This window comes from Vanessa atalanta, chromosome 9 (genome assembly GCF_905147765.1).
Source record: "Vanessa atalanta chromosome 9, ilVanAtal1.2, whole genome shotgun sequence".
Taxonomy (NCBI): domain Eukaryota; kingdom Metazoa; phylum Arthropoda; class Insecta; order Lepidoptera; family Nymphalidae; genus Vanessa; species Vanessa atalanta.
In genome coordinates this window covers 10982472-11004981 of record NC_061879.1, presented here as the reverse complement: position 1 = coordinate 11004981, position 22510 = coordinate 10982472, and the positions used below count along the sequence as shown (strand labels likewise).

At 30.5% G+C, this 22510-nt stretch overlaps 3 protein-coding genes across 3 annotated transcripts in view; 2 read left to right on the top strand and 1 right to left on the bottom strand.

The window, feature by feature from the left end:
- Nucleotides 1–2754, bottom strand: part of LOC125066125 (facilitated trehalose transporter Tret1-like) — a 29603-nt gene extending 26849 nt beyond the window's left edge. The window contains exon 1 of the mRNA XM_047674050.1: nt 2691–2754. Within this exon, the coding sequence (XP_047530006.1) occupies nt 2691–2717 (27 nt within the window). The 5' untranslated portion in view covers nt 2718–2754. The remainder of the gene's footprint in view (nt 1–2690) is intronic.
- Nucleotides 12–17667, top strand: LOC125066127 (retinoid-inducible serine carboxypeptidase-like). Its single transcript, XM_047674052.1, has 9 exons — nt 12–16; nt 11511–11684; nt 12195–12294; nt 12713–12843; nt 14378–14696; nt 14772–14966; nt 15956–16033; nt 16739–16893; nt 17557–17667. Exons 2-9 carry the CDS (start codon nt 11520–11522, stop codon nt 17617–17619), a joined length of 1206 nt encoding a protein of 401 aa, XP_047530008.1. The 5' UTR covers nt 12–16; nt 11511–11519; the 3' UTR covers nt 17620–17667.
- Nucleotides 17668–18594: 927 nt separating this feature from the next.
- On the top strand, nt 18595–22445 carry LOC125066442 (retinoid-inducible serine carboxypeptidase-like). Its single transcript, XM_047674512.1, has 9 exons — nt 18595–18747; nt 18864–19093; nt 19567–19669; nt 19749–19879; nt 20375–20672; nt 20811–20993; nt 21342–21419; nt 22025–22179; nt 22389–22445. Exons 1-9 carry the CDS (start codon nt 18636–18638, stop codon nt 22443–22445), a joined length of 1347 nt encoding a protein of 448 aa, XP_047530468.1. The 5' UTR covers nt 18595–18635.
- The last annotated feature ends 65 nt before the right edge of the window (nt 22446–22510 follow it).

Sequence of the window (22510 nt, the reverse complement as noted above, 5' to 3'; positions counted from 1 at the left end):
CGACTTCTTACGATCTGTTTTGATTAGAGATCACAATGGAATAAAAAAAAAATCCGCGTTTGCACAGTGGTCATGTGAGATTGTACTTTACCGCTAATGCGATAAATGACGTCGAACGACAAGGACCAGAACAAATCATTTAACTAACAAAATAATATGACACCTAGGCGTGAATTAAATGACGACCTAACGGATTCTTACTGAATTTACGGTCTGCGTATTGTAATGTAATCGTTTATGATAACTCAGCGAAATAAGGTCTAGGATAATGAGTTAATGTAACGAAAATATACAAGATTATCTTTTAGTGATCCGCAATTGTGTATGGTTTTATTTAAAATGTATAAATGAATCAAAAAACGTTTGTATTCAGATAAATTATGATACACACAATATACACATTAAAACATATCACTTAGTAGTGTTTCATGCATCTCTTACAAAAATTAAATGAAAATATGAGGTTCTAAAAGTATTTAAATTGAATTGCACGCTATGGCACGGAAATATGATGTTTTACAAAAGTTGATTTGCTTTACGTTATTTTCGTATTCTGTTTAACAAATAAACAAAGATGGAAAATTGATTTTTAAAATTTGTTATGAAACTGTTAAATTAGATGTATAATAATTATTTGTTAGTTACATTTTTTTAAGGAATATTTTGTGTAAAAGTAAAATAAATAATAAATTTTATAAGAGTTATATACCTCTAAAGTAACAGAAAATTCTATCTATATCATTAATCATTATCCTGTACACTTTTTTCTGTTAAAAGAAATGGGAAAAATAAATGTTAAAGTTTACATTAACTGTCACGGAGTAATGTTCATTTAAAATAAATATATGAATAACAATAACTTTCTGCATCTAACCATAATTAATCATTTAATATTTGCAATTAGATTTAGAGCCGTTACAATGTTATAATCTTGTATATTAATAGCGTAAGTTATTATGGCAGTGATTATGGGACGATTGCTACACATAAAAAATCGATTATGGTTTCATTTTGAAGTCCTGTAGCCGTAGATGTGCAGATAAATAAAGAGAATTCTTGATTGCACATTACGAAATTGTTACAATTTAACAAAGATTTAATTTTAGATAGCGAAAAAAGTTACTGGCCGTATAGAGAGCGGTGCTACTTCTGTATAAAAAAAAAATTAAAAACGTAAACAAAATTAAAGTATATTGCTATCGACAATTCTAACGGAACTAATGTGTGCTATTTGACATTAAAAAAATAATTTAAATAATGTCCATAATTTTGGCGCCAAATGGGGATTTGCAACTTGCAGTCTTGCAGTTTACAACGAAATGAAATCAAAACAATACCTGCCATAGGTTTTGAAATTTCCATTTTTTTTTTTTTGACTAAACGCGAAGTTTCGCGGGCGTCCCACTGTTCACTAATAAAAGCAATAGGAAAAAGTGTGTGGTAAGATGTATATATAGAACAATTGTGTGGCTCGATATTGGTCATACATGGTCGATCATAGTCCCAACGCAACGATCAGTTGCGACTTAGTCAAAATTGGATCGGAATATAATCGGGATCGTATAGTAATGAGTAGAATTAGTTACGATTAAGCTGAGGCTATTTTTTGTGAGGAATAGTCTAAGTTGGACCGGAATGGAATCGGACACGTATCATTACCATTATAAGTTAGTAAAATTCCTGATTACAATAAGAACTTAACTAAATATAATAATCGTAAAAATCAATTATAAAAATAGCCACTGTATAAATCATGAACTCGTGGAATAGTTATATTTTCCATTTATTTGCTATTCCGATTTCCAAAACTAAATATTACCCAGCCTCTTTATGTTTTTTCAAAATTTAAAAACTTACATTTGCGTAACGAAGTGTTTACGATAATATTAACAAACATCGAGTGTCAAGCTCTGGAAAGTCAATACATCCTTTCTGGGGCAAGGTCTACAACGGATTGTGCGGATTAATAGTATTTTATGAAAATGAATTATTATTATTATTTTAATAAATATACATATATGTATTTTTGTAAGCCTGTCACATATTAAAATTAAACCAATGTTGGTCGAGCTTTTTTGGAGAGTACATACATACATATAATATATATATAAATATTATTCAAATTAATTAAACATAATATTCATATTAAAAACGCATTTAAAAGATAAACGTGGTTTATCACACACAAACAAGGTTATTACACAAAATCAACGTTATATGGATCTTAACTAACTAGACGAAATCACGAGCCCAACCGAAATTTAAATATTAAAAATATTAAAGTTAAAATTATATCTAACTAAGATAGGCAGGGAAAAATCACAGGATATTTCAATTTATTGTATTTAACACGTAACAAATTTACTTACTTTAAGTTATACTAGATTTCTCCCGCGGCTTCGCTCGCGTTTTAGGGTTCGGTTGTCAGGTATTAGGTATTAAAATTCCTTCCTTGAAGTTCAAGTTTAGTTCATACCAAATTTTTCATACTTACTTGGCATATCGGTATATTTTGTACATTACATTACATAAATTATAAACACAAACTTCGAATGATATATAGACAGGCAATTCACTGAATTTTCATGTTTGTAATTATCAAGTTTATTCATCGTTCATGTTTTACTTGTTTTAATTACTGGACCACTTCGGCGCAAAATAAAATTAATTGAAATATTATGTAACAGTACCTGGTTTCTTGAAGGGAACAGTAACATCTCTTTAAACAGACGTATTGAGTTTGCAGAGTCGGAAACTAGGTGTTCCTTACTTCTCGATTATTATCAAAATAATCAATATACTGTAACGTTATCGTAAGTATTCCTATATTGTTACAAACATCTCAACTTCAACAAACTGTATCTAGAATATTGAGTATCAAACTGAAGTCATAACGAATGTAATTTTCCGTCAACACACCGTTTTTATAACATTTGTAGAATTGTATAATTGGGACGGGGCTGAAGATGGCGGGTAAAACTTGCAAGATACATAAACTCGAATTTATAATTCCGTGTCTGTACACAATCCATTATATATTTAATTTTATAATTTATATGTAAAAAAAATCAAAATATGCTTTATTCAAGTATATTAGAATCGATATTATCCAGGATTATATTAAATGAAAACTAACCAGATCGGAAACTACAAATTATAACGAGGATCCAGGTAAAAACTCAGTACTTACTCTTTAGCACCAATTAATTAACATACGAGTAAGTGTGTTAATAAATTACAATTAATTTTATATATTCTGTCGACATCAACAAATACTGACTCCATGCTTTTTTATGGTTTATATTGTATAACGTTATCAATGTTACAACCTTATTTATTATTATTTTTTTTTTATATATATATTGACACAATAAACAGTCAAAAACACATTCAAGGTAATTTAAATAAAATTGAAATCTTTTCTAAAAACGTTTCGCACAGATTTTATAGATATAATAAAATAAACTCAGCGATTCTTTGCAGTTTACCGTATTTGTTATTCACAATAAAATACTGGCGCCATTATTTTGAGTACCAAGTTGAAGATTTACAAGATACAACGTATTTATTATTTTAAAGTTCCTTACCTATTAAAATAAAACGCTCGTAACGGAAAAATAGATTTTTCTATATTTTTTAAAGGATAAGGTGAGATGAGCCGAGGCGGCCCAGTGGTTAGAACGCGTGCATCTTAACCGATGATTTCGGGTTCAAACCCAGGCAAGCATCACTGAATATTCATGTGCTTAATTTGTGTTTATAAATCATCTCGTGCTCGCTGGTAAAGGAAAACATCGTAAGGAAACCTGCATGTGTTTAATTTCAACGAAATTCTGCCACATGTGTATTTCACCAACCCACATTGGAGCAGCGTGGTGGAATATGCTCCAAACCTTCTCCTCAAAGGGAGAGGAGGCCTTTGCCTAGCAGTGGGAAATTTACAGGCTGCTAATGTAAGGTGAGATCATTGTATATACCGTTTATGTGACTTCTGTTCACATAAACGGTATATACAATGATCTAGACACTTCAATGAGTCTATTTATTTATAATAGTTATTCGTTACTCACCACCGACTTTTTAATCAACTATCTTAAGGCGATTCACTCTGAACGTTCACTCGAGTGAATATTCATGTCTTACATCGATGATTCGGTTAATTAATTAATCAATTTATCAGTTATTTATATTTCATTATTTAAGTAAAGCAAATGTCACTTTGGGTGAAAATCCAAAATGAACGACAATAAACTGTCTGATTTTACCTTAACAGATTAAATAATCAACGAAGTGTTTCTAATCTTTAAATATATGAAATGCAAATACATGTAAAATAATAACTGCATTACATGTAAAATATCAGTTTGAGATATAAATGTGTATAACCTAAGTAGCTATAAAGTCATGAAATCATAAGAATGATCTCAATCTAATCGTACTTAACTGACAAGATTAAGAAAAGAAAAGATTGAAAACACTTATTTCTTAAGTGTATCGCTTTCACGTGCTAGATAAAACCTTTATCTAAATCGAGGATTCAACTGTACCCTAGAATTTATAAAACAAACATAGAGCTGATAGTCTATTTAAATGTATTTATTTGAATTAAAAAAAATAAAAAAGAAAAGAAAATTATACAGTTTAAACAAACTCTCTGGTGCTTTACCTAATCTGACACCACTTATTACTGCCCATTATTAGTATACTCTCCGATAACGGTAGCTACTTGTTTCGAATTCGCACGGGTGTTATATTCAATGATATTGTTGATTAAAAACAATTGAACTCAGAATACATTGTCGTAATAAGCTATATATAAAAAAATATAACACTAATTGCCGCCCGTGGTTTTGGTGTTCGACTAGGTATTAAATATAAATAAGTATGCCTATGTCCTTCCTTGGGGTTCAAGCTTACCTGAAATCAAATTTATGTAATTCTATCCAGTGGGCTGACTGTGAAAGAGTATCAGGCCGAGTTACTTTCGCATTTATAATATTAGTATAGTAACTATAAACTATTATAGTTTGATATATTTAACTTATAAAGTAAGTACGTTTTCGATTAATATAAGAAGAATACTTAATCTGTACATATAATAAAATCGTAACTAATCGAAGTACATATGTACGTAGAAGATATTTAAAAAAAATATTATTGATATCTATTAACGCAATAGACCACATAAATATGATTTTTAGAATTTTTGACTGTTTTTTTTGTTTATACGTTCGTTTGTTACTGCTAATCTCGGAATCGGATTAACCGATTTGGATGCGGTTTTCACTGATTTACTGTAGTAACCTTTGGGTAACATATACAACACGTTTGTTTTATTAAAATCGGGATGTTATGGAACGAGGGCTGATGAAGTTAAAACTTTTTCTTTAAAGGTTCCAGTGGTGTTAAATTATCTCTTTGCATTTGAAAATAAATCTATACATATAATAAAATTGGAGTGTCTGTTTGTAATATTAAAATAACCTCTTTTACTAAATGCATATGTTACACGGTAGATATACCAAAATAACATATTTTTAAATTTTTATCTGTATAATTTGTTCCGGCTAATCTCTGGAACGGCTGGACCTATTTAGACGGAACATTCACTGGCGTCATAACTATTTAATATTACAAGGTTGAATTACAAATTTAAAACGTTTCGTTGTTTGTCGTTTTATTTTTATCGATGGCAAACCACTGAAATCTATCCTATATCTCTCATCTATCAAAAAAAAAACATAATCCGTCCATCCATTTGGGAACGACAAAGCCACGCAAAGATATACAGATATGTCAACCATATAATCCCTACTTTCCCATGATATTTAAAATATTTTTTAATATTTTTTTAAATAGTCGAATAAAATAGAACATTCAAATGAGAGAAGTTTTAATAGCACCCATTATTGGAAATCCATATTTTCATAAATTTCCACGTTTTGATTATCCAAGAGTTGCATTCGTTTCCGTTTCGCATATATTGAGACCGAATTACGGATGATATCATTACCGGTTAAAAGACCAAGAACTAGAAACCGGCCGAGTTACAATTCAACCGAGAAAGCACACTGGTCACACACCTCTCCCGTCAACGTCGTTTTTGTAGATAAATCTAAAGGATTTATTCCCTACGAAAGAGGTATCCAATGTCTTGTAGATACGTTGGAAATCAAGGCTATCCGGAAAAATATCTAAAGTTTGTTATACTTTTTGGCAGTTAAATTATTTATAGAAAGCATTGCTATGCTTTGTTAGTAGAAACTTATTTTTAAAAGGAATAGAATGGAAAATCGAATATAATCTCTTGTAAAATATGAACGCCAATCCCATCAATATTAAAAATATGTAGCGAATGCATCAATATATACAATAGTACAAGTATATGTGTACAAATATAAGTGCACTATCTTCCTTCAATCATACAATAGAATGGACGCCAATTTGCCAAGTGAGAGCTACTGACAATTTGTTTTAAATAAAAATTACCAAGAAAAACAAATTAAAATAATTTAAAGAGATTTTTATTCTTAACAAAACCATCCTGGAGGATGAATTGATAGCAAAATATTACTGACCAAATTTTTCAAAGTACCTACTATTAACTCTACTTGTTGGTAGGGCTTTGTTTTTTATAAGTACCATCCGCTCGAATAGTCTTCATCAAACAACAATACTTATTATTGAGTTCTGGTATGAATGGTGAGTAAGCCAGTATAAGTACAACACAATGAGTTACAGCATATTAATTCCCAAGCTTGCTGGCATATTGGCGATGTAAGAATTGGTTAATATTTCCTTTAGCGCCAATGTCTATGGACGGTGGTGACCACTTACCAACAAGTGGCTTATTTGCTCGTCCGTCTACCTGTCTGTATCATAAACTGTACATATATACATATTGTTTATTGAACAAGTGAGTTATTCACTCGTATAATAACAATTTTTCTCATAATTCTCCAATTACTAAAACACTAATTAATTTTAGTAAACTAAACAAAAATAAAAAACATACCGAGAAAGATAACATTGACAAATATAGACACGAACAGTACTGTATTATATTACAATTAGTATACATAAATATAAGGTATATTACAGCATATTTTGATTAATTAATTACTTTTATTCAATATAAATAAAATCAATAAAAGCTCATAAAGTCGTGGTAAATATTGCAGAAAGTAATAACTATGACTAATGACTAATGTAATAAATGTTTTCACTTTGCCGTTTCATAAATTCAAATCATTTGTAAAACATACATTGGTAAAGAAGGCATATTATTCAATACAAGATTATATATATGATAAAAGGTCTTGGAATTAATGCTTGTTGACTTCCAGGCAGGATATATAACATACATATATAATTGTATTTAACTAACATGACTGTAGTTTTAGGTGTTAAAAAAGAGTAACTACTAAGTTCCTTGCCGGTTCTTCTCGGTAGAATCTACATTCCGAACCGGTGGTAGCTTTACTTAATATAGTTTGTTAAATGACGATTCAAAAGTGCTTATAAAAGCGTACTTGAATAATGAATATTTATTTTGACTTTGATTTTAACCTACTGCTGGGCTAAGGCTTTCACGCCTATAGGAGACAGTACGGAGCTTATTCTAACACGCTGTTTCAATGTGGGTTAGTGTAAACACACGTGTGTCAGAACATCGTTGGATTCTTCAATGCCAACGATTACATCCTAAGGTATTAATAAACACAAATTAAGCACGTACAATTAAGTGGTGCCCGAACTGGGTTTGAACGCGCAATCTTTGGGTAATAATCGGTTTCCTTGCTGAGAACGTTATCACGAAAATACTAACACTAAGTCTGGTTGACATTATAGTCCAAAAAAGAGTCTTTACATAACGGCTGGTCTATCTTGCGCTGTGAATACTTTAATAATGTTTTTTATTACTGTGGACGGGCAAATGTAAGACCTGATGGTAAGTATTCACCATGGCCCATATACATCGGCGTTGTAAAAGAAGATATTTAAATCGTTATGATTTGAAATATTTTTAATGCTCAAATGCATCCAATTTAAATTTGATAAATAGATTCGAAATGCAAGTTCAACGTGACCAATGGTGGAAGCAATACTCAAACTTTTTATTGAATGTGAAATGGCTGGACTGATTTAGATTTCAACTTTGCTTCAAATATGAAAAGGGACTTCATCAGTTTTTAACTAAAAAAATTCAGGTCTATTCAAGTACCTAAATAATTATGTCGGTCTATTTAAAATAGACAGACATAATTAATTAATTCAATCCTTAATTCTAATTTCGTTCAAAGTTTAAAGGACACTAAATCATTAATAAAAATATTTAGCTATAAAGTTAAAAATACAAAGTTATATTTTTTATTACTCCATTAAATTAATAAAGTAATCTATCTATCTATTCAAGTGTGTTCAACTTTTTTATAGCTTTCACAGTTACGAATATAACAATTTAGAGAATTTAATGCAAAGTTATTAATTGCTTTTCTAAAAGTTTTGTTTTTGTCACTTAACAAGTTTTTGCAGTGAACCGACGAAATAACGAAAATTTATTCAGTAAATCGTAACTAAATTCGATAGTTAAACCTTTTAATTCTTGCTTTCAGAAAAAGCCTTTTAATTTCTATTACATAGTATCTATCTATAGAAACGTGACTCAAATATTCATTTAAACAAAGTAATCATAACAATTACTTATGTTTTTGCGATGTTCATAAAAAAACTTTGAATTAAACGGGTTTTTTTCTAATGGGAAGTTAAGGAACAAAATGATTGATAAATAATTAAATACGTGACGTAGACGTATACAAGGAAATTAATTATATTTTTTAAACCGTTTCAATATTTTTAATTATAAACACTAATGTTAGAGAAACTATTTTAATATATTTTTTAACTGTTCGAGTCAATTGCAAATATAATAACTAATCATTATTTATTTTACTGTAATAATTTGTGTATCAGCTATCGGTTACTTACGTTGTTATTATATATATATAATATTATGTTCGTTAGTATTTATAACTTATTGATATTATTAATCATTATATTGTTATAAATGTAACATTTCATATATTTTTTCACTATAATTAATATGCCTCTTCTTCATTATAAATATAATATACTAAGCATATTAGATGTAGGACTTATACGTAGAATTTAAAAGTTAGTGGAAGAAATCTCAGAATAAAAATTATTTTTAACGGAAAGCCACGCACGAAAGTCTGTAAATCAACTTGACGCGTATCATACCTAAGTATGTTTCCGCAAAGTACACTATAAAATTATACGAATACTTATCCCTTGGCCTGTTGGATAATCTCCGTTGAGACAAAATCACCGTAACCAAAATCGATAAAGATTAATCGTCAACTTTTTAATTATTTTAATGACGTCCATTCCACACAATGCCTATTTTAAATTATCTTTTTTAATAAATAATCTAATCTCGGTAATAGATAAATGATATCGCTTCTGTATCGGTAGGTAACAATTATTAGTTCAGTTTAAAAAATAATTGGGGCGTTCCACAATTGGAACGAACTCACTAAAATATGATTTTGTGTTTGTTATTAGTTACAATAATATCAGGAAAGCATGTACATGGTGAGATTTCATTATTTAAACTAATTGATGCGTTATTACAACTATTGTTACTAACTATCCGCCCGGCATTAAGACCTAAAAATAAAAAATAAAAGTTTAAGCAAAAATTTGTATGAGTTTTTAGACAATTGGTTAGAAATTTTGGCAGATAAATGATATATATGTTGTTCTAGTCTCTGAATTCTCATCCTAAACCGAAACCCAAAAGTAAATTACCGTAAGTTGTTATGAAAAAAACATATTCAAATAAATATGTACTAAAAACGGTTACATTTTATGTATAATATATCATTACCAAATTGGTTAAGAACTGACAAGAAGATTATTTTCGCTCAAAGTGTTTCTTTCTGATTGGCTCAAATAACATTTACCTAAATATTATTGCTTAGTGCAACTATATATTGGAAAACTGAGTTGAATAGTCATAGTAGAGGGTGATAAGATCTTCTGATTTATAAAATGATGTACTCAAATATACGTCTAGTAGAATGACAGTTTACAACACATGTAAATTAATATTTAAATAGAATTTTATTACTGACAATTTAGCCAGACATGAATAGTTTGTTTATGCTTTCAACGTCACTCGATACGAGCCACTGTAAACCGGCTTCCAACGATCGATCAATCCACAGGTTTGGTTCAGTCTAAAAATAAATTCTACCTTTCATACGAGCCTTTTCTCATGTCAAGATAAATTCAATAAAATGCCTAAATATAACTTACATTCAACTTACTTAACATTTAGTGCATAATCTATTAAATGATATACAAATATATATCATTTGACACACAATTAAATAAAATCCTTATACTTAAGCAAGTTTTAATAGTCTAATTCAAATTAATTTATTAAATTGCACAATTAAACTTCCTTATTGACTTTGAAAATTGTGCAACCTGGTTAAAAAGGAGCACCTCAGACCTGAGAAAAAACTAGTGAAAGAGACTTGGCAGGATATATTTCTATTTTTTTACCAGCAACATAGATATATTTGTGTCAAAATTTAAACTGCTTTCTAATCAGGGATATTGACACCTCTAGAAATTATTATATATAGATCAGTTCAGTGGATGAAATAAAGGTAAAAATTGCAATTCAATCCTTAAATGTTTTCTAAATAAATTCTATATAATCTCGTAATATTTGTTCGAAGCCCATGTACTATTTAATGGAATTGTTTTGTCTGCGAACTGAGTGTAGTACACACTTCTCTTCTAAACTAAAAATTTGCTGAATCTTTGATAAAATCCACGAGTATTTTTTTTATTAATTCTTTTAATTTAAGTATTTTAAATGCCGATGGTACTTCTTCAAGGTAGTTCCAAATTTTGAATAGTGTTCGGAAGCTCTGCGAAACTACTGTGCATTCCAATTAATTTAATGACGAATACTTTTGCCGTTTTGTTTGCTTCCTAGTATATTTTCTATAACAATTTAATAACTAACATGCAAAACATCAGAAAAAGCATGGTGAATATAATGCTCTCCTAGGTACACCTGATACGATGGATAGTTAGTTGAATAAACTGAATATTTGTCATTAAGTACCTACGTTTTCTTAATTATATAATAAAGCTATTCATAAATGCGTATCTTGTTAAATAAATCAGATTTAAATATACTCCGAAACCCATACTTTTCGAATAAGAAACAATTAGTCGTTTAATCACGGCGTCGGTTAATCGCGAAATAAGTTTACGTTGGAGTTGAGAAAGGAAGCTTCGAATGTCATCGGCAATGTTTGTTTAAAATAGAATTTACGAAAAGAGACGATTTTCCCAGGTAAACCAGGTTTGTATGATTCTCAGATAATGCGTATTCACGTTTTAATTATTTTTCAGCTCAATTCGAAAACTTTAAGCAAGACTTTGGGCATGTAACCGTTCGCGAGGGGGCCCACATGTTTTATTGGCTTTTCCATACAACTGCAAATGTAACAAATCACACAGAAAGACCACTCATTGTGTGGCTACAAGGTGGTCCTGGGGGTTCTTCTACTGGAATTGGAAATTTCGAAATACTTGGACCTCTTGATCTATCGCTTCAAGAAAGAAATTATACTTGGGTATGTGGTACAAACGATGAAAAAATATTTATAATTATTTGCTGTACGTATGTTTTTTTTTCGTTTAGTGTTTACGAATTCACACCAAATCTGGTAGCTAATTAAATATTATAATATTTTGTAGTAATCTAGGCGGCCAGGGCCGTATATCATAGTAAGTTTTTATGGACAATAACAGTTATTTTTGTGAAAGATTTGTAGATCATATACGTGTCTAATTAATGAAAACTACTAGTGCATCTTTATACTAGGGATGATTTTTTATGTAATTTTTGTTTTTAAAAATGTCAAACAACTAATTACTAGTATAATATTTTTAACAAGCTTTAGCTTAACATGTCAACAAATCTTTTAATTGAATTTTAAATCCACCTAATTATTTTTATAATTATGCTATATTGCTCCTAGTGGCAAAACGATACAATAAAACAAACCACAATTTATTGTTTCACAATATCCATAAAATATTAGCTAATTTTAAAAGGTTTATCAAATGTAATTTTGTTTCAGGTTAAGAATTTCAATGTTCTTTTTATTGACAATCCCGTAGGTACGGGATTCAGTTACGTCGACGATTTGAAATATTTGACAAGGACTAATGATGAGATAGGTACTTCTTATTATATATATATATATATATATATAATAATTTAATTATATTGCACCCAAATTTTATATTTTAATCGTCATAGCAGACAGCCATAGCGCTTTAGCGATCTCTTTCGGTCCACTTTTGTGACGAAAGCTCAACTATAAAAATAAAGAGGTTCTTTTTTACAAAATAAGTAGGTTTACTGAAAAATGGGTCATCCGATGGTAAGTAACTTAACGCTCATAGACTTATGGCTATAGTTATACTGGCTTCCTCAGCCTCTTAATTTAACTCACGTTTGTATAATGAGTGGTACCTACCCTGAGTAGCTTGAACGAAGCCCTACCATTTTGATTTATATATAATGAAGAAAATAAAGATATTTATGTTCATAATAAAATACATACAAATGTCCGTACGTCCCATTATATTACAGCTTTGGACTTTGTTGAACTGATGCGAGGGTTCTATCGAGCTAATCCTGAATTTGAAGGAGTTCCACTTTACATTTACGGACAATCGTACGGAGGGAAAATGGCAATTGACATGGGTATCCGAATGCGTGAGGTACTTATTAAATTACCCTTTTAATAATTTAGAATACGTACATTATTCAGGATTTGTTTTGTATTCATGTTTTCACACAGGACGCATAAAACATATGTATGATATATTATGTGTGTTAATAATCTGACGGCGATTTGAAACGGATTCGAACTGTAATTTATTTACATAAGAGTTATTGACATTGAGGACTTCAGCAAATATTAATACAAAAAACTATATTCCTAAAATAATTACTGTACTCATAATGATCACATGTATATCGAAAAAATTTAATATTAATAATTTAATATTAATAAAAGATATTTTATTATTTTAACACTTATTGAAGTACAATATGTTAAAAAGATTATCTTTAATTGTTTAAATATCTGCATGAATACTTTTTTTAACGAGTAATCATACACTTAACAAAGGTAAAATAGGTATGTACATATATTTAAATCCTTAATGAATACAACATTTTACTATTGTTTTCATTAAATCAAAGGTAAGAAGAGTGAATAATCTTTAATCTTACCAATGAATACTAAAATATAATTAAAAAAAAAACATATATTTTCAAATGCCTCTTTTTAATGTAATTTGGATTTATCAATGCGCACGTACCTTTTTTAGCATTAATCATTACTTTTTACGTTCTCCTCAAAGGGGGGAGGCAGCCTTAGCCCAGTGGGACATTTACAGGGTGTTACTAATATTACTTACGTTAAAAGTACTTACAAAGTGGAATATTTACGTACAAATTGAATAGACTCGAAATGGTAGACGTCATGAAACAAAGCGTATATGACAAAAAGTTGTTAACCAGTAAAATAAACTAATATTATCAAGTCAAGTTTCAGTAAACAATCGGTAGGGTTCCGGTCATAAAAAAAATACACATCAACGAAAACGGAATATACACAATATTTCTCCATCGGATAAACATCATACTCCAGATTTGTTTTGCTACTTTAATAACTATTTATTTAATACTAAGTTTACACTCTTACTCTTACTCTTCTCTACTTACACTTAAAGCCGAGATGGCCCAGTGGTTAGAACGCGTGAATCTTAACTGATGATTTCGAATTCAAACCCAGGCAAGCACCACTGAATTTTCATGTGCTTAATTTGTGTTTATAATTCATCTCGTGCTCGGCGGTGAAGGAAAACTTCGTGAGGAAACCTGCATGTGTCTAATTTCAACGAAATTCTGCCACATGTGTATTCCAACCCGCACTGGAGCAGCGTGTTGGAATATGCTCCAAACCTTCTCCTCAAAGGGAGAGGAGGCCTAAGCCCAGCAGTGGGAAATTTACAGGCTGCTAATGTAATAAAAAAAAAATTACTCTCTCGGACGTGACAAAAATAGACGGGTTTTAACTACGGGACTCTAAAACCTGAAACACATCGTAATGTACACACTTATTTAGCATCCTGTAAATCACTTCGTATAATATTGTATGAGAATTCTGTGACATTAACATTAAGGTTCGAGAATAAATTAAACATGTGACTTGTTTGCTAAAATCCGGAAATTATGTCCTAACAGGCGGAATTAGCCGGTTCAATTAGATCAAATTTGCGAGGTATCGCTATGGGTAACGCATGGATCTCACCAGTCGATGCCACACTAACTTGGGGACCTCTGCTCCTCGCAGCTGGCCTCGTTGACCAAGCAGGATACGATGACATACAAAGAAATGCTATGGAAGCCAAACGACTTTTTGATGAAAAACAATACTACGAATCCACGTCGCAATGGGCAGCAACCCAGCAAGCCGTGTTTAGGAGAACGACAAATGTTGATTTTTATAATATACTGACTAAAACGTGGACTTCTCGGCCGGATACTTTTCAAAATGATTACGGTAATATTACATTTTACTTATAATTTTTTTTTTTACTTGAGTATATACGGTTGCTAATGTATAAATTTTGTCTAGAATTTGCAAGAGACATGATGATTCGTGACGGACACTACACGTCGCCTCGTAATCAAGAGTGGAACCTTAACGAGCTAATGAATACAAAAGTTAAAGAGTGGTTGAAGATTGACAGAAATATTACATGGGGCTCCCTTTCAAATGTGGTGTTCAATTACTTAAGAGAAGACTTTATGAAGCCGGTTACTGACGGCGGTAACTATGAACTTTTTTTTATTGCAAATTCATATCGAAGACCTATTTTTTTTTTTGAGTCATTCAAATGTATAAATGATAAATGAAAAACTTTTCGCTATGACAATTATTCGTCTCTTGACAATTAATTTCAGTAGGATTTTACATTCCTGGTAGCTTTACATTTATTTTATCTTGCAAAATGACATTTGACACTATGAATTGAATTACTTATAAAATAAAATACAAAGAGATAAAAAGGTGAATAATGAAAAGTCATTTTTCTGTACAAAATATATTAATCGAATAATAACACTGTAATTAATACTTTAAAAAAATAATCTACGTATTACTATTTAATACAAATATTATGTGACAGTCAAAAACAAAAATATTTGTTTAATCGCATTCAAATGACGTTCAGTAAAACTAGAACTGTTTTAGTAAGAAAACTCTACAGAGGACCACAAAACTAAGCATTGACCCTTTCTCACTGATATACATATAAAAATTGTTATTTCATAAAAGATAAAATATCTAAATTTCACTTGGTATCTATATCACTTACCTATTTCCGAGATTAGATTATTTATTAAAAAAGATAATTTAAAATAGGCATTGCTTAAAATGGACGTCATCGAAATAATTAAAAAGTTGATGATTAATATAATGGGCAATCATCTTTACCGATTTTGGTTACGTTGATTTTTCTCCAACGGAGATTATCCAACAGACCAAAGGGTGAATGAGACAGTGTAACTGCAGGCACAAGGAACATTTATAGTAAGTAGTTCTAAACGTAGGTAGCGCATTCTTACAGCGCCGATGTCTATGGACGCCTTTCTGTAGAACACTTACCATTCACCCGTCCGCTTACAGAAATCATACAAAAAAAATATATAATCCTACATGAAAACCAAGGCAGATAATGTGTTTTGTCTTATATAAAAAATATAAAAACTACAAATTCAAAATATATAAATATTATTTAAACTTTCTTTGTTTTCCAGTCGAAAAACTCCTTAACGAAACAGATATTATTATCACTAAATACAACGGTAATCTTGACTTAATCTGTGATACTCCTGGTAAGTAATATTTTATATATTATTATTATTAGACTGTACTTTAATTGATCAAAATCAGATCGATGATTCTCTTTCTTAGCGAAAAGAACTAGTACCACGATTATAAATATAATTTTTACTATAAATGAGACTGTTTATTCTTTAATGTCAAACTGAAAAAAACCTACTAAACTAATAAACGTATTCGTATAACTTATATCAGAAGGTAAGTCGCGCTTTGATAATGATTTAGTATTATAATATAAGCGCAACTATCGCTTCGCAGTGTCACCAGCTTTAAATTTAAATAATTGACGTGACGAGCGTGAATTTAATGTTGTATTTATATAATATACCTATTAATAAATAAAGCTCCATAAGTCTCTTAAACGGGCGAAATAGACCAGTAAGCTACAGACTATTATAATATAGCTTTACAGACTATTAGACAATACCTATATAATAGCAACAATTTCCCTTAAGAATTTTCAATATTCTAGGATACTTACTCATATGATGTTATTGGTATTCTTTACTTAAAAAGTTACAACTGTTTCTTTTCAAAGCGAATAGGTAATAAAAAAAACATATATTATGTAACTATTTTGAACAAATGAAGCTATTTAATATTTTGGTTACCAGTAAGATTCCTAAGGTAGCACAATGCAAACATCATACATACGACAAAACATAAATCATATATTCACAGCCTTTACTATTTTCCAGGACAAATGTTATGGGTTGATCGTCTTAAGTGGCCGGGAGCTGACGGATATAAAAACGCACCTCGGCTGCCGATCTGGGAGAACAATCGGCTTGAAGGCTACTACAAGTCCTACGGCAAATTTAGATTTTTCTGGATAAATATGGCTGGACACAGCGTGAGTAAACAAATATATTACCGAATGGAAAGTAATGTATAAGCGGTATTTGAATCTGATTAAATGATTGGTAATAAAAAAAACACAATAACAAATATTAAAATATCAAGTAAAAATATGATCATTCCACTCTAAAGTCCTGTCTATACACGCTCTTTCTCAGCTGCAGTTAAAACTACAAACAAAAATTTAACAAACAACGAAACACGAAACTGAATCCATAACGCTTTAGTAAATTGACGCAATTTTTGCAAAACCTCGCAGAGTTTTGATAGCGGCGATAGTGGCGTTAAACAAATCAGCATTGTACCCAGAATAATAGGATTCGCAGATACATCATAATATTATTGTCAGTCTGGTCGACAGTTTATACGGACAATCAATCATAACGTGCAGACTCAGCTTTAGCAGGTCAACAATTGCACAAGCTACACATTTAGTCTACTTCAAAAAACCCTTTTTCGCATGTAACACTCAGTAAATCAAACTTTTGGGTCACTGATTTTTTAAGAGCATAATCGCATCGCAGTCGTTCTTACATCAAATATATTAATTATAATTACCTTTACTAAAATAATCTAGTTATGGTCATAACTATGACTTTAGTTAATTGATTTTACTTACAATTCATTGCTTTGTATAAAATTTTTATTTCTATTGCAGGTTCCACGAGACAACCCAGAAGGAAGCAATGCCTTTCTTCGTGACATGACGTCATTCGGTTGATGTATTTGTTATTAAATAGTATAAATCTGATATTTTTTTTATTCTATTCATTCCAATGTTATTATATAAATAAATCTTTATGCATTAAATAGACCTCGCAATTTATTTGTCTCGCCTTGTTACAAAACACATATACGGAACTGGAAAAATATTCCCATTGTTATTTAATTTTGTGAGACATTATAAAATCTACGCGTATACAAACTAACTACAATATATTACTGAGCGGAAAGACAGCGGAAATATGTAGATAGCGGTACGAAGGCTCACTTACTCAGATTACATCAAGCAATACAAGTCTCGAGGTTATTTTTTTCCTACAATCATTTTTATTTATTTGATGGATATAAGTTGAGACTATTCCATCTATCTAGATCTATTCCAAGACATTCAGGTCTATCTTCGGTAATTAATCAATTCAAATTAAGACTCTCTCTATTCTATATTACATTATATTCAATTATATACTTTCAATTAAATCTTATATCAAGCAATTAGTGATGTAAGAAGGATATTTTAGGGCGCCTTGAGTTAAACGCTGAGAGCAAAAAGTTCGAGTGTCTACGCATTTTGATCGATATGTCGAATTTAAATATTGCTACTCAAAGTTCGCCTAACATACTTATGGCCATTATCATTAATTTGGGGGATCAAAATGTTCATTCTTTGTAATCCCATTGGCCTTATTGCAAAATGAGTCTGCGTTAAATTTTAATTTTAAATGTCTATTTATTGGCACTACTGAAACTCGAGAATGTATTTTTTAAATATATATTAAGATCTCTGAACCTTATTAGTTTTATCTTACTTACGCATTAAATAAAGCATGACATCAAATACCTAATCAAAAAAATATGTTGCATAGTAATGAAATATCAATTGTACAATCTTAATTCCTTTTTATATCTTCACAAACGATATTTTTTTATGATTAATAACAATACGAGTTTAATCTATCGATGGTGACATCGGTAGATTAATGTCAGTAGCCTAATAGTAAATATTACGAATTTAAAATGTCGAAAAAAATAATAATTACTTTAGTGACTTTAGGAGTTATACTAGGTGCTGGCTTGGGTGTTTTGATCTGGTGGTTAATTCGTGCTGACGAACTCTATGAAACAATACGTAAGTCGGGCATTTATTTTGATGTCTTTATTTATAATACAATATTATAATGTCTATATTATGTTTATGTATACAACTATAAACCATTATTGATCAGTCAATCAAATCTTTATTAGGATTGGAAGGAAAAGGTATTGGAGATGTCAAGTACACGGCAGCATATACAAGAATCTCGGACCAAGGAAATATGTTTTGGTGGTTCTACCCAACACTTTCTGCATCTCCAACATCTCGACCTGTATTGATGTGGTTACACGGAGCTACTGGAACACCACCAAGTTTTTTAGCCAACTTCAGAATGTTTGGTCCGTATGACAATAACATAAGTAGAAGAAACGACTCCTGGGTTCGTATTTCGACATACAAAAATATATAATATTTTCTGGTGGTAATACTTCTTGGTAATTGTGGTTGTATTTACGCACAAGTAAAAGCTTCCATAATTGACGACGCATTTACGTAGTAAAGAATAGTTAATATTTGTTCTAGTGAAAATGCGTATAGGTTATTGCCCATATAATAGTGACCGAATGGTTGGCCCATTTGCGTTTTTTTTTCAATAAAGAAAATCAGTTGCTTTATGTACCAAAAAAGGGTTAACCTACAATTTCTTGTGTACTATTTATTGTGAACTATCTTCAAAAGAATTCTTTAAATATTTATTTCTAAACACTTGACTGTCTAAATTCTTGGCACCTCACATACATTGACCATGTATTTAAGCGATGTGTAATCGGTGACAACTATTTGTTAGAAAGTTTTAATCTAAATTAAAAACATGATACAAATATTTTAATATATTATGTTTTATTGTTAAAGGTTAACGATTATAATTTACTATTCGTCGATGCACCTTTGGGTACTGGTTTTAGTTCAATCGTTTCCAAAAATACCGACGATTTTCCTGATATTGAACAAAATGGTAAGTTACTTTCTAAATGAGAATCTATTATCTGTAATTCTATCCCTGTTAATAAAATAATAATAATATTTCTTTTCAGTCGAACATTTACTAAGAACATTACAGTCATTTTATTCTCTCCACGAAGAGTACAACAATTCACCAATTTATATTTGTGGCCAAGGAGATGGTTCTCAATTAGCCCTCTCATTGGCAATAAGATTATCGGAAGTAAGTTTAAAAAAAATATTTTATATACGTAATGTATGATGTGTATTAGCAGCCTGTACATTTCCCACTGCTGGGCTAAGGCCTCGTCTCCCTTTGAGGAGAAAGTTTGGAGCAAATTCCACCACGCTGCTCCAATACGGGTTGGTGGAATAAACATGTGGCAGAATTTCGTTGAAATTAGGCGCATGTGCCTAATTTCAACGAAAGGTTTCCTCACAATGTTTTCCTTCACCGCCGAGCACGAGATGAATTATAAACACAAATTAAGCACATGAAAAATCAGTGGTGCCTGCCTGAGTTTGAACCAGAAATTATCGCGTACAAACCAGTGGGCCATATCGGCCCCTTAAAAAAATTTTTTATCCTCATGCAATTTATCGTTTACTGCAAAAAAAATTACTCTTGAAAATCGAAATCAATGCAATTTTTTGTTCATCTTAATTTGTTGCATAAGTATTCATTCAATTATTACTCATGGCAATATTTTAATTTCAGGAAAAAGATATATCTGGTAATTTTAAAGGAGTTATACTCGGGAATCCTATAGTTTCGCCAGCCTTGGTTCTTACTAAACTTGGTTTCTATTTAGAAGAACTGGGCTACATAGATGAAAAAGGTCGAGCAGCTATTAAAAATTTGTCAAATACAATTACCGACTTAGTTAGCTCAGAAGAATATGAAAGTGCTTTCAATCATTTCATTTCACTTGGATCTTTTATCAATGAGAACGCTGGAGCTGTGGCTGTAAACTTAGATCACATTGTTGAAAAAATGACGAGACTGCCTAATCAAGGTTACTTTTATTTATTATATTTACTAACTTTCATTTTATCAGCTTCATATACTCTACTTCACTCACTATTTTTAAAATTGATTTACAATGTATTTTATAATCGTAAAAAGACAAATAATAATGTGAGTATTCTTTTAGATTACTTCGGGGAGATGAGTTACATTGAAAGCGAATTCAATATGAAAAATAATATGAATGATTTTATGAATAACGTTGTGGCTCCAGCATTGGGCATTGAAGATTCCGTTAAATACGATGGACGGCGAGATGATGCCATACATGCTTTCAAAAAGACTTACATGAAACCTAATGTTGACAAAGGTATTACTTCTATTTAATTAAATCGTTTTTGTTTCAGAAGATACTCGTAATAGCAAGACTCAGCAGACGAGCTGAGTGCGTATATAAACTAATGTGCAAAGGTATAGTAATTGATGAACCTTCTGTAGCACCATCAGTTGGATTTTTACGATTGAAAGTGGAAAATATAAAGTATTTCGCTATTAAAAATACACATTAAAAACAATCATCAATCGATTATTTCAATCAACGAAACTTACATATTACTACTACTACAAATACTACTAGTCATAAGTCTGACCTACTTTCATGTGGCCAACTTTTGACAAATAAAAACATAAATTACCATTTATTTTTTTTATATTTTAGTGGAACACATTCTCAAAAACACAAATTTAAGTATTAGTATCTACAACGGTAATCTTGATGCAGTTTCAAACACTCCAGGTAAGAGTTACCTATTTTATTTTCTTTAGACCTATACTAATATTATAAAGTTGAAGCGTTTGTATGTTCTTTTGGTTAAACGCGCTAATCTCAGGAACTTCTGGATTGATTTGAAAAATAATTTCAGTGTTAGATAGCCCATTTATCGAAGAGGACTATAGGTATAACGCCACGTCCAGTAGTAGCAAATCGTGTACCTACGACGGAATCTGTAATATAGCTGAGCAAAGCCGGTGCGAGCAGCTAGTTTACAAATATTTATTTATAAAATATTAATAATAATACATTTGAAATAAAACAATTAATTATTTTAAGAAATCATACAAGTTAGTAAACTGAATAACGAACAAAGGTTGCATTTTCTCTAAATTCTTTAAATTAGTCGAGACTTCGGAGCATAATCTGTGATGCAATCACTATATTTTCCGCAGCCGCACCATTGTGCGACTGATTGTGAAATGAAATGCAAATATATTAAAGAAGTACAAAAACCTTAATCTGAATGTCCGGATTACAAATGAGAACTTTTTTTATAAACTACGCTGTTTCAAACTGTTTATGTCACGTTTAAAATAACATTTTTATAATATTTTTAAAATTTTTAGGGCAGCTCGAATGGATCAATCATCTCGAATGGTCGGGTCAATCAGATTTTTTGAATAAAACAAGAGAAACCCTTATTTTTAACAATATCATTGAGGGTTACTTTAGGGAATCGGAAAGACTGAGATTTTATTGGATAAATGTTGCCGGTCTTTTGGTAAGATTTTTTGTAAATATTAGAGAAACGTATAGATTCTTCAATTCAACTAATTTAAATCGTTAACGATAAGTTTCCGATACTATTGCGATCCAAATTTGACCGAAACTCGAGTGGATGCACGAATACTTTTTCAAATTTAAGTAGTATGTAAATACGTATACATCATTTATTTAACATATTGTATAATTTATTGTTTTACTTTACAGGTACCGTATGATAATTCAATTGGTATTAGACGAGCGCTGAACCGAATTGTAAATTAGGACAAAAGCTTATTAAATAATTTAATGGCTGGTTTTCATATAATAAGTATGTTTTTCAGACAATC

What these genes read in the sequence shown, in the direction of transcription:
- LOC125066127 (XM_047674052.1), top strand. Translation starts at nt 11,520, where the DNA reads ATGTTTTATTGGCTTTTCCATACAACTGCAAATGTAACAAATCACACA. An exon ending in TGGGTATCCGAATGCGTGAG is followed by an intron (nt 12,844 to 14,377) that starts GTACTTATTAAA and finishes ATGTCCTAACAG; the next exon opens with GCGGAATTAGCCGGTTCAAT. An exon ending in TAAATATGGCTGGACACAGC is followed by an intron (nt 16,894 to 17,556) that starts GTGAGTAAACAA and finishes TTTCTATTGCAG; the next exon opens with GTTCCACGAGACAACCCAGA.
- LOC125066442 (XM_047674512.1), top strand. Translation starts at nt 18,636, where the DNA reads ATGTCGAAAAAAATAATAATTACTTTAGTGACTTTAGGAGTTATACTA. An exon ending in GTAGAAGAAACGACTCCTGG is followed by an intron (nt 19,094 to 19,566) that starts GTTCGTATTTCG and finishes TTATTGTTAAAG; the next exon opens with GTTAACGATTATAATTTACT. An exon ending in TGCAGTTTCAAACACTCCAG is followed by an intron (nt 21,420 to 22,024) that starts GTAAGAGTTACC and finishes TAAAATTTTTAG; the next exon opens with GGCAGCTCGAATGGATCAAT.